Source organism: Bos taurus, chromosome 14 (assembly GCF_002263795.3).
Source record: "Bos taurus isolate L1 Dominette 01449 registration number 42190680 breed Hereford chromosome 14, ARS-UCD2.0, whole genome shotgun sequence".
NCBI lineage: Eukaryota > Metazoa > Chordata > Mammalia > Artiodactyla > Bovidae > Bos > Bos taurus.
Window position 1 is genome coordinate 331,153 of NC_037341.1, and position 11,581 is coordinate 342,733.

The 11,581-nt window shown below is 55.2% G+C and overlaps 1 protein-coding gene across 12 annotated transcripts; it reads left to right on the forward strand.

Annotated features, from left to right (window-relative positions):
* The first annotated feature begins 1,039 nt into the window (after positions 1-1,039).
* On the forward strand, positions 1,040-10,432 carry ZNF7 (zinc finger protein 7). 12 transcript variants are annotated; one of them, XR_009490388.1, is made up of 7 exons: positions 1,040-1,078; positions 1,549-1,600; positions 2,460-2,504; positions 2,982-3,108; positions 4,799-4,915; positions 6,185-9,399; positions 9,887-10,432. XR_009490388.1 is itself a non-coding variant. In XM_002692579.7 (7 exons), exons 2-7 carry the CDS (start codon positions 1,577-1,579, stop codon positions 8,167-8,169), a joined length of 1,860 nt encoding a protein of 619 aa, XP_002692625.3. In that variant the 5' UTR covers positions 1,040-1,078; positions 1,549-1,576; the 3' UTR covers positions 8,170-10,432. The 12 variants fall into 12 exon arrangements, 10 of the variants coding, with proteins under 10 accessions (XP_002692625.3, XP_059730313.1, XP_024857707.1 ...); XR_009490389.1 differs by having other exon boundaries at positions 6,185-8,298; XM_002692579.7 differs by having other exon boundaries at positions 6,185-7,726; positions 8,165-10,432.
* Positions 10,433-11,581: the final 1,149 nt, after the last annotated feature.

The window sequence follows — 11,581 nt, forward strand, 5'->3', positions numbered from 1 at the left end:
GTCCAGCGTGAGAAGTTCCAAGGGCCCGGACCACACAGGAAGCTGTGGCCTCGGAATACACGCGCAGCGTCCTCCCCAAAGCTGAGGGAGCTGGGCTGCTGAAGGGGAGGCTCCTGCCGAATTCCAAAGAAGTTGGGGTGCCCTCCCCCTACACACAGGACCGCGTGGGTATGGGAGAACACCCAGAACAAGCTGCCCCAGGAGCCAGACAAAGCTGGGTTGGGAGAGGGCACGGCGAGGAGCAGCCTTGACCTGACACCCGGGCGCGCCGCCCTTCGCCTGAGGGCCCACCACCTCAAGTCTCTCGGTGGGTCCTAGGTTGTCCCGCTGCCTCGAGCCCCGCGACGCAGCCAGGGACGCCAGCCAGACGTCCCGGTTGACGTCTGCCCTGGGCCTCTCCTCCTGGTGGTCCTCACCCTTTTTGCAGCCCTCACAGCCTCATCTCTGGGCTGTCGGTGCCCCTCCACACTCTGCGGTGCCCGTGGCCCGAGACATCTCCACACCAAGGACAGGAACACCTACTCTCTCCACAGGGCTCCTTTGCACCCCATCTGGCCGCTCGCCCCCGTACTCCACTGGGCACAGCTGGGGCAGCGGCGTCTCTGTAGTCCTGGAGCCTGGAACAGGCCCAGCAGGCGCGTTCTGCCCGGCAGCAGCCCGCACACAGAACCCAATGCGGGGACCAGCGGCCCAGACTATGACCAGAGGTGCGCGGGGCCGGCCCGGGCGACCCTCAGGTCGCTACCGTTTCGTCCGGGTCTACTCCCCGCCTCCAAGCCACACAGCAGCGAGCCCGGGCCCTCGCTTTCCCCCGGCCCCAGCCCCGCCCTCCTTGAACTGTGACCCCGCCCTTTACCGGATTCCGCCCCGCCCGCTCCGGGCTCTCTCGGTTCCCAAGCTACCTGGCCCCGCCCCGTCTCCGGCTTCCTAGGTTGGGGACTGGCTGGGAACCACCGAGTCGGCTGAGCCTCCGAACCGCCCAGAGCAACCGGAAGTCTGCGGGGCGAGCGGTCGCGAGCGACCGAGGCCCGTTTCCGGCGTCGTCGCGCTGCTAAAGTCTCCGGCTGGCCCCAGGAGGGTGAGTCGGTGCTGAGGGAGTAGATTAGCGTCGGGGCGGCCCAAGTTCTCCTCCCCCGCTTGGTCTAAGAGGTCTCCTACCGGCCCCCTTGTCCTCCCGCCTCCGATGAGGCGGGCTCCGCGCTCCCCCGGCCTCTCCGCTGGGAAGCGCTGGTGGAGCGGGCGGCTCTGAGAGCCCGTTGGCGCCGGGTAGGGCGGTGGTCGAGCCTTGTCCGTCTTGGCCGGGAAGAAGCGGGAGGGGTCATCCCACAGATCCGGCCTCGCGGCAGCCTCGTAGCCTCCCCTTCGAGTCTAGGCATGCTCCAGCCTGCATACCCATCATCTCCCTCGGGGGCACTCTTTTACCCTTTCTCACTGCTTCTTCAAGACCTAGACTTCATGAAGGTGGCCAAAAGGGCCATGTCTTGGGATCGTAGGCTGTGTATTTTCTCTTAATTCTGGCTGCTACTTAGAGCCTGTACTTCTCTACAGGGACCCAGGATCCAGCACCGGGAGGCACATGCCTGCTGCTGGCCAGGCCCAGGTGGGGAACCGCTTGACAGTGGTCACTGCAGTCTGAATCAGCTCATGGCCTAAAGCTTCTTCCCTCAAGCCGCTTTTGGAGTCAGACTCTCCCCTAGGAAGTCTACTTCTCTATTTGACCTCCCAGGGGGATGCCCGGAGAGGGGTCAGGTTTTTGTACAAGGGTTGGGGTGTAGTCAGGTGTCCCCTCCTCTTTTCCCTGCAGTCCATCCTTCTGGTTCCTGTCTACTCCAGCCGCCCGTCACACCATGACTCATCTTGCTGCCTGAGATCTTGCCCCACTGGCTCATTCAGCCCTAGTCCTTCCTGCCTCGGAGGGTCCTTCTTGCCTCTGGCCCTTGCACACTCTGTTCCTGCTGCTTACGAGTTCCCTCCCCACCCCGATTAGCACCGAGTTAGCACCTAGGGGAAGTGACCCATCAGACTAAGTCAGAGTTTCCTAGTTTAAATGCTTTCTGAGTCCCTTGTACTTGTGCTGTCATCACAGTTGTAATTTTGGTTTGTTTGCATGGTCAGTTAACTCTTTACCCCACTAGGCTGCTCCAAGGAGGTAGAGTCCTTGTGCGCTATTCACTACCACATCCCTATTGCCTACCGAGCACCTGGTACACATGGCAACTACCCATTACATGTTTGTGGAGTAATTCTTCCATGTCACACTCTCTGAAAGACGAATGAAGCTTCGGAGGGCAGATACTGTAGTGCTACAGCCATTTTGGCCCCACCACAAGTCCCTGCCAGAGAACACTTGGAGTTGGAAGTAAAAGATTGGAGGACGTGGTGCCCCCTCGATTAGTCTGGAAGTGAGAGGTTGGGGCCTCCAGGATCGTGACCTCTGACTCTTTGGTAACCGCCAACAGGTCTCTCAGCCAGGACACGTGGATTCCCACCCACCGAGCCTCATGGTAGGAGTCTGACTTCCCCTGTTCCCTCCCTTGTCTTGTGAGGCCCCTACCTGCTCCTCTGGGCACCCACCGTGCCCAATGGGCCTGGACCTAGACTCTCGGCCTCTTGCTGACCCCTTGCCAGTCTCGGGTGTGTCCAAGGTAGTGAGCAAACCCTGCTCAGATTGGGCCTGCCTGAGGCTCTTGGGGGAGGGTTGTAGATCCCCATGACCTGGGTCCCTCCCTCTCCTCCATACTGTCCCTCCCCTTGATTTTATTTTATATTTTGGCTACACTGCACAGCTTGCAGGATCTTACTTTCCTGACCAGGGATTGAGCCTGTGCCCCCTACAGTGGGAGCAGAGTCCTGACCACAAGACAGCCAGGGAATTCCTTCCTCCCCTCGATTTTAAAACCAAAGGGGCCTGGTGACTGTCTCACTCAACCTTGTGGTCTGTGTGCTTGAGACAGCCAGGAGACTGGTGTGTGTCCTTTCAGGAGGCTGTGACATTTGGTGATGTGGCCGTGCACTTCTCGCGGGAGGAATGGCAGTGTCTGGACCCTGGCCAGAGGGCTCTCTACAAGGAGGTGATGCTTGAGAACCACAGCAGTGTGGCTGGACTAGGTGAGGCTTTATTTGGACACCCCTAGCCCTTCCATCATCGGTCAGCACCCACCTATTTTGGCCTCTGCTAGAGGCTGCAGATCTGGAGGCCATGTGTTCGAGCCCTCATGAGCTAGGCAGGGGCTTGGGACTGTGAGTCCTTGTGGGTCAGAAGCTGACCCCAGGAGGAGTCTTGGTGAGCCAAGCAGGCTCCCAGGTTTGCATACGTCATGTGATTCAGTGCTCACAGGGTAGGTGGACTTTCTGCCTGAGTGGGTAGAAATACAATCCAAACTTGAAATGGCTTAAACAGCTACTCAGATTTTCAATTTTTCTAGTGTGTACTTATTCAGAACACTCTTCATTTTTAATGTCTGTTATGTTTGTATTTGTTTCCCTTATTTATTTTTGCAGCATTTTTTCACTGTGTTGACCGTGATTGATACTGACTGCCATGAGACTGTTGTTTCATCTTTCAGAGACCCAGCTTGTGGGTTTTGGGGGGCAGGAGGGGCAGGGCGCTCCGTCACTGAGTCTTTCCGCCTTTCTTCCTTCTTCCCTTTTAATTTATTGGGTCTGCTGTGTTGTTTCTTTCCTTCATACCTTTTGGCTGTGCTCACAGTGTAGGTGGACTTTCTGCCTGAGTGAATAGAAATAGAATCCAAACTTGAAATAGCTTGAACAGCTACTCAATCAGATTTCTTACTGTTTCTTGAGCTTAGTATTTACCTGTTCTGTGTTTACCATTCTTGTTTCTAGTTGGTGTATTTAAAAACATGAAATTTTATGCGTAAATATCACTTCAGCTGCATCCTACGAATTGTAACTCACAGTAAATACAGTTGCCACTTTCTCACTCATCACATAGTTTCTGGATAGTCGTAGTTTTGAGCCACCCATTGTGGTTGCTGTTGTGTCCAGCTGCACTTGGGTCAGGTGCAGGCTGTGGTGGTGTTTCATGGCCTTTGCCTGACCCCCTTTCTGGCTGCCCAGGGACGTTTCTCTGTGAGCCGCACACGTGTGCTTGGCGGGAACCTATTTCCTGTCGAGTGTGGGGTCCTGCTGTCACCTGAGCCTTTGACCTTCTCTGCCTGCTGCCTTCTCCACCCCATGGCTGAACACCTGAGGAGTGCTCTAGCCAGAGGGCTTGACTGGCCCTTGGGTGGGCTGGGAGCACTTCACATGGCTGCCCCACAGCATGGGGGCTACTGGCCCCAGAAGGCAGGTGCCAGGGGGCGCCTGCCGGTCTCCAGCCCTCTGCTGAGGCCCTGGGCTCTGTGTGAGGACTTGAGACTGGGGCTGCTGGCTGATGATTGGGCTTCACACCTTCTGATTTAAAATCCATTTTGTTGGTTGATTTGTTGTTGTATTGTTTCTTAAGCAACCGTACCTCTTGGAGCATCCCTGAAGGGACTGAGGGAAGTGCTGGCTGTGCCTGCTTCTCTCCCCGTGGGGGATAGCTGGCCTGTGTTCTGCAGACTTGGGTGACAGGACTCCCTGGCGATCCTGGCCCTGTCTCCATCTGCAGCAGGGCCAGACAGGGAGTCCACTCGCTCCTCTCTGTCCAGCCTCAGGAGGCAGCAGGTCTGGACAGGAGGCCCCTATGCTCCAGTAGCCCCCAACCCTTCACTCCTGGGGACCAGGGAGAACTGAGCCCCGAGCTGCACTCCCAGCCACAATGATACCGTCTCCTCCTCTGCTGCCCCCACAGCAGGATTCCTGGTCTTCAAGCCTGAGCTGATCTCCCGGCTAGAACAGGGGCAGGATCCATGGGTCCTTGACCTGCAAGGAGCAGAGGGGAGAGAGGAAGCCAGGACCACCCGGACAGGTGAGGCTTCTGGGCACAGGAGGGATTCAGGGTCCTCATGCCCGGCAAGGGCTCAGGTGGGAAGCTGGAGGGGGACCCCAGAGGCTATCCATGCAGCTTTGCTGAGCTGGCTGGGTATGCTGTGGGGTGGGCCTAGAGGCGTAGGCCAGTCATGGGGCAGCCTCAGGAGAGACTAAACTACAGAAAAGCAAGGGCATAGAACTCCTGTGCATTATAGCAAGACAGTTTGTTTTTGAACCACATTTTGTTAGTTTGAATTTTACTAATATTCATATTAAGCAAAGGCACACGTGTGACTCTGAGCAGCTGTTCACCTGCCACTGCCATGCTCCCTCCAGAGTTTCATGGGGTCTGGGTGACCCAGCCTCTCAGATGAAGTTCCAGGGCTGTGTTGGTGTCCTGAAGCTGCTGTAACAAAGCACATAGACTGGAGGCTTACCACAGCCGAGATGTACTGTTCCTTAGTTGTGGGGACCACATGTCCAGGATCAAGTCACAAGCAGTGTTGTGTCCCTCTGAAACCTGTAGGGGAGGATCCTCCCTGCCTATTCCAGTTTCTGGTGGCCCCAGGTATTCCTTGGCTGGTGGCCACATCCCTCCATCCCTCCATGTGGAGGGCAAGCAGGGAGGTGGGCCCTCTGGAAACCCCCAGGAAGGAGGCGTCAGCGTAGCCCAGTGTAGTCACTGTGGCCACCTGGAAGCTGAGGGGCAGGGCAGCAAGGGATGGACGCAGCAGTGTGAGTCAGAGGGCAGGACTGGCAGCGGCTGGAGAGAACCCTGCCCGGTGGACAGCTGAGGCCCACCTCTCTCGGACTCACCCATGCGCCCCTTGGCAGCTCTTGTGCCTCATTTTTCTCAGTACATAACATCCCTCTGTTCAGTTTTCAGCCCCTCTTTCCTCCTTACTCTACTTCCTCTCACAGGCACCCTAACCCTGCCTCTTATCCTCCACCCTTTTGGGCTCACTTTGCCTCTTTGTGGGTTTTTCCTCATACTCATTCCCTGTGAGATGACCTTTTCTCCATGTAGGAGAGTGGCTCTTTGGAGTCTTCCAGGTATATAGTAACTGAATGAATGCATTAAGCATGAACAGAACCAGATTTTGACCACTGTCAAAAGGCATTGACTTCTCATTGCATCTTTCCAAATGCTCAGTACAGCCTGTCCTGGGAGGGGGCTCAGTCCCAGGGGTGGTATGCACCCCCAACCCCCAGTCTCCTTTCTCTGAGCACAGGGGATTAGCAGCAATTTGCTTCCTGTTCATTTCAGATTCTACAGTTGGGACTGATGGTGAGCAGGACATGGACAGTTTTAAATCAGAATCCGGGGGGGTCATGGTCAAAACCTTGCCCCAGAACTTTCCTCAGAGTCCTGGCTTTGGAAACACCTCAGATCCTGAAGTCTGTTCACAGAGACAGCCAACCTCCCTCTTCCATAAAAACTTCTTGAACATGGGGACCATGGGTCCCAGGAAGGCCTTCACCGAGGACGAGTTCCAGGGTCATGGTGAGTGGGGAAGCAGTGGCCGCCTGGGTTGTCAGCCTGATCAAAGTCAGTGGTCCTTCGGAAGGTGCGATGTATGTGGCAGGAGTCTGCGATCTCCTTCAGATGCTGCTCTACACCAGGAAGTGAATACCCAGCAGAAACCCAACAGATGCCAAGAGTGCCAAAAACAGTTATCCGATTGCTTCCAGGGGAGACCTCTGAGTACCTTTCCTGGAGAGAAACCATATGAGTGTAGGGAGTGTGGGAAGGTCTTCAGGTTGTGCTCACAGCTTACTCAGCATCAGAGGATCCACACTGGAGAGAAGCCGTTTAAGTGCACCGACTGTGGGAAGGCCTTTCGCCTGAGCTCAAAACTTATTCAGCATCAAAGGATTCACACTGGGGAGAAGCCCTACAGGTGTGAAGAATGTGGAAAAGCCTTTGGGCAGAGCTCCAGCCTCATCCATCATCAGAGGGTCCACACGGGAGAGAGGCCCTATGGCTGCCGGGAGTGCGGGAAGGCCTTCAGCCAGCAGTCTCAGCTGGCCAGGCACCAGAGGACCCACACGGGAGAGCGGCCCTACCCGTGCCGGGAGTGCGGCAAGGCCTTCAGCCAGAGCTCAACCCTAGCTCAGCACCAGCGGATGCACGCTGCAGAGAAGCTTGAGCTCCCGAGAACCCCGGAGAGTCCCAGCCTGGGTGCACGTCAGAGGATGCATGTTCCTGAGAAGCCATTTAAGTGTGATGAGTGTGGGAAGGCTTTCCGGTGGGTCTCCCGCCTGAGTCAGCATCAACTGACACACACTGGAGAGAAACCTTATAAATGCAACAAGTGTTCAAAAGCCTTTGGTTGCAGTTCACGACTTATTCGCCACCAGAGAACTCACACTGGAGAAAAACCGTTTAAGTGCGATGAGTGTGGGAAGGGCTTTGTCCAGGGCTCACACCTCATTCAGCATCAGAGAATTCATACCGGGGAGAAGCCGTATGAGTGCAGTGACTGCGGGAAGGCCTTTAGCCAGAGCTCGAGCCTCATTTACCATCAGAGGATTCATAAGGGGGAGAAGCCCTACGAGTGCCTCGAATGTGGAAAAGCCTTCAGCATGAGCACACAGCTCACAATACACCAGAGGGTGCACACGGGCGAGAGGCCATATAAGTGCAGTGAGTGTGGGAAGGCCTTCAGCCAGAATTCCACCCTTTTCCAGCACCAGATTATCCATGCCGGGGTGAAGCCCTATGGATGCAGCGAGTGCGGGAAGGCCTTCAGCCGGAGCTCATACCTGATCGAGCACCAGAGGATCCACACTCGTGCCCAGTGGTACCGTGAGTACGGGAGCACCCTGGAGGCTTCCACCCACACGAGTCGTAGGAGAGTTAATACTGTAAAGAAACTTCACAAATGTAATGAATGTGAGAAAATATTCAGGTGGCGGTCGCATCTCATTATCCACCAGAGAATTCACACTGGAGAGAAACCTTACAAATGTAATGAATGTGACAAAGCTTTTAATAGGAGCTCAAGGCTTACTCAGCATCAGAAAATTCACATGGGCTAGACCACTTACCTTTACAAATGTGTATAAATGTGAATAAACCTACAGCCTTAATTTATTTGACATGGGATCTTTTACACTGAAGATCTAGAAAACTGGGGAAGATTCAGAATTGCTCTCTTAGGGAGTGTTGAGATTCCTACGTGGTGTATGTTTCTGCTGGCACGTTTGACCTTATCTCCTCCAATAAAGCTCGTGTCTCCATCAGGGTGACACGTGTAGCATTTGAGCTCTCAGAGGGATGACCCTGGACCTTGCGGACGAGGCGTGAGACGAGCCCTGGCAGCCCCACCGGCTGAGGGGGTGGAAGAAGTCACCCAGGACGCCTTCCTTAGGCCCCAGGTACCAGACTGGCTTATGCAGCAAGGATGTGTTTGTGCAGGGCTGCTGGGGGGGTGCCTGGGCTCCCCTTCTGCTCTCCTCAGCGGATATGCCTCGCAGAGCAGCCCTTCTCTTTGGGGAGGTGCTGGGTCCATGCAGGCACGCCAGGAGCAGCACCCAGGCCTGGGGACAGTGTCCCTGGCCTGCCGTAAGTCCAAAACCCAGTGGCCTCCCCGAGCATTGTCTTAACAGTGGTTACAAGAATGAAAGAGCAGCCCCGAGGACGCCACCAGAGGCGTACCCTCAAAACACCAGCCACACGGACCACCAGAACTGGAAGGTCTGCAGGCAGACGCATGAGCTGGTGCCTTTGCATAGGCCGATGGGTGCTGGAGACGCCTGCTCACCAGGATCAGCATGGGGGTGTGGCCTCAACGGGCCCCACAGGTCCCAGGGCAGAGGGCCCATGGGTGCCAGTGAGCAAGCCCACTCTGCTGGCATCACCTCCTGCTCAGGTTTTCTCTGCCAGCACAGCCCGGCTTGGGTCAAGTGGTCAGAGTATGTGGCCATCTTGTCACCAGCGGAAGGAACGTGCAGGGAACATCGCTGCTCTGGTTGACTGACAGGCTGGGCTGCAGAGCGGCTCCTGGAGCAGCTCAAGGCCTGCGAGCTGCAGGATGAGGCTGACATGCAGCGGTAGTTCCCGCATGGCCCAGGGCCCTGGGCTGTGCAGGGGGACTCAGGATGAGGAGTGTCACCAGCTGCTACCCAGGACCACCCCGAGACCTGGCAATCTTTGGCACCACTGACGATAATCACAGGGCAAAGGGCTGTCTTCCATGGAGGGGCCATGTCTCTCGTGTCCAACAGGTGACCCTGAGGTCACTTGAGGGTTTATTGCAACAGGACTTGGTGGGTCACATCACACGGGTTGTGTTAAGCCCAGGTTCACCTTGTGTGATGTAGCCCAGAAGCAGCCTGTGGTTTTCTCTCCGAGAACAAGTGCCAGCCGTTCCAGGTGCCTGGAGAGGTTGGGACAGCAGAGTCCAGGATGTTCTCAGCAAGTAGACGGGACTCAACCCCCCAGCAGCTCAGCCTGATTGGCTGCTTCCCTGGCACAAGGTGTGTAGGTCGCAGCGCTGTCTTGGGACAGGATTGCCCCACCTGCAACTTCGGTGTGCTCCTGCCCTGGGTGGGGCACCATGCAGTGTGCATCTGCAGCAGCTGTAACCCCCCGCTTCACCCACAACTTGTGTCTGCAAGTCAGTGCAAGACGGCAGGGACCTCTACAGACACCAGAGGTTACGTCCCCACCTCAGCTGCTGTGCTGAACCAGGTGGTCATTGCCTTCAGAGCCTGGCAAGGTGGGCACCTCTAAGTGGGCCATATCTTAGGCCTTTTGAGCCACCTAACAGTGGGACAAGATCAAGGTCCTGGGTGGACATGCCACACCCCCACCCTCTGCTGGTGCTAAGAAAGTGGTTTGTCATCGGATGGGCCCTCCCCACAAGGGAGTCCTCCTGGCCACTTCCTGGTAATGACGTGCAAAGGGGTGCAGGGCCTCTGGACTCCAGGGTCTGCACCACAGGATGCTTGTCTTTCCTGACAGCACTTGCAGGCCAGCCAAAAAGGGCCCAAGGACCCAGCCTTAAACACACTCTAGCACCTGGACTCGGAATCAACATGGTCCTGTTGGGGCTGGCCCACTGTGTGCCCCGTGGGCCAAATGCAGGCCTGTGCCCACGTCTGTGAAGCCTGGTGATCAGCCTGAGGACGCTGGCCTGGGACCTCCACAAAACCTGAGCTGGAGTCAGTCTGTAAATGCATGCAGGTCTGAGAAATGTAATCACAGACAGCCAAGGAGGCTTCGCCAATGCAGCAGCTGCTTCTGATCTGACAGCCTCCTGGTTTTGCTTCCTGGCCGGTCGGCAGGGCTCCTGACCACGTGGGCTTGGTGCTGCTCACAATCCATGTGTGCTTGAATCACCTTCAGAATCTTCATGTCCCCGTTTACCTTGTAACAGGCCTAAGAACTAAGAATGGTTTTTACATTTTTAAATGGTTGGAGGCGGGTGGGGAAAGACTATTTTGTGACATTTGAGAATTATATTGAAATCAGATTTCAGTGTGACCAAATAAAGGTTCTTGGAACACAGCTGGCCCTTTGCTTGCAGGGTGCCTCTGACCGCGTGGCAGTCCTGCCTCCAGCCTTTGAGGTATTATTTTTCCTCTGTTCTTATGTTTTGTTCACTTAAATGTCCCAGGATAACCAAAAATTCAATAGAAATAAATCTTAAGCCCTACATTCCAGCCTAGAATACTGGCTGCAGAAGCATTGGGTGAGGAGTCTCCTTGGCTGCATCCACATGAAAAAAGTTTGTGGTATTTGTGTGTCACCTGACGACGTTGCATTCAAACTGCTGCTGCCTGGGTTTCAGATCCCAGAGCACGGAGAAGTGTCTTTCTTTCTTCTCTGTGTGCGCTGGGAGGAGAGGAGAGGGCTGCCTGCCAGGTGTGGGAGTTCTGGACTATTCTATCCTACTTCCAAGCTGTATTTCCCAGTTGGGGTTTCAGGAACAGTAAACTCATTTTAAGAATTTCTGGGAATTTCTTGGCACTCCAGTGGTCAGGACTCAGCTTTCCCCTAGATCCCACAAGATGCCCAGCATGGCCAAAGAGAATTTCTAGAATGCTCATAGAATAGATTTAAAATACTTGGGATTTCTTTCTCTTTTGGAGACAAATTAAACTCATAATTTTGACCTGAAATTTGTCTTCATTATCAGATAAGCTTTATGATACTTTGAGCATTCTGGAAGCTTCACTAATAAACTGGGGTGTCTGTGCAGAGCCCAGTGGGTTTTCACATTCGTGTGTCCCTTTGTGGATGTGGCTTGCACTCAGAGCCCAGGAGAAGTTTGTTGAATGAATGCTGTGTTTGAGGTACATCAGGCTTTGAGGTGAAGCTTTAGAGGCCCACAGATAAGAGAAAATGCTCCAGCGCCAAGTTTCCACAGAGGTCTACTTAAGGTCAAACATCTGCTCTCTGCAAGGTCTTATTCTTGTCTGGGGACATGGGGGCAGGGCTAGCTCTGCAGTCTGAGGGAGCCCTACAGGCGTGCAGGGAGGTGCAGCATTTAAAGTCACCCTCACCCCACCTGGTTTTGCAAGGCCCTGGAAGTGAGAATGGTTTTTCTGGTTTTGGCTGTGCTGGGTCACAGTGGTGGCACACAGGATCTTTTAGTTATGGCATGCAGGATTTGATCCCCGACCTGGGATTAAACCTGGGGCCCCTGCATTGGGA

Coding starts and splice junctions, on each gene's coding strand:
- ZNF7 (XM_005215245.5), top strand. CDS start 1,577: ATGCCTGCTGCTGGCCAGGCCCAG. Junction 1,601..2,459: donor CTGCTGCTGGCCAGGCCCAG/GTGGGGAACCGC, acceptor AACCGCCAACAG/GTCTCTCAGCCAGGACACGT. Junction 4,916..6,184: donor AGCCAGGACCACCCGGACAG/GTGAGGCTTCTG, acceptor TGTTCATTTCAG/ATTCTACAGTTGGGACTGAT.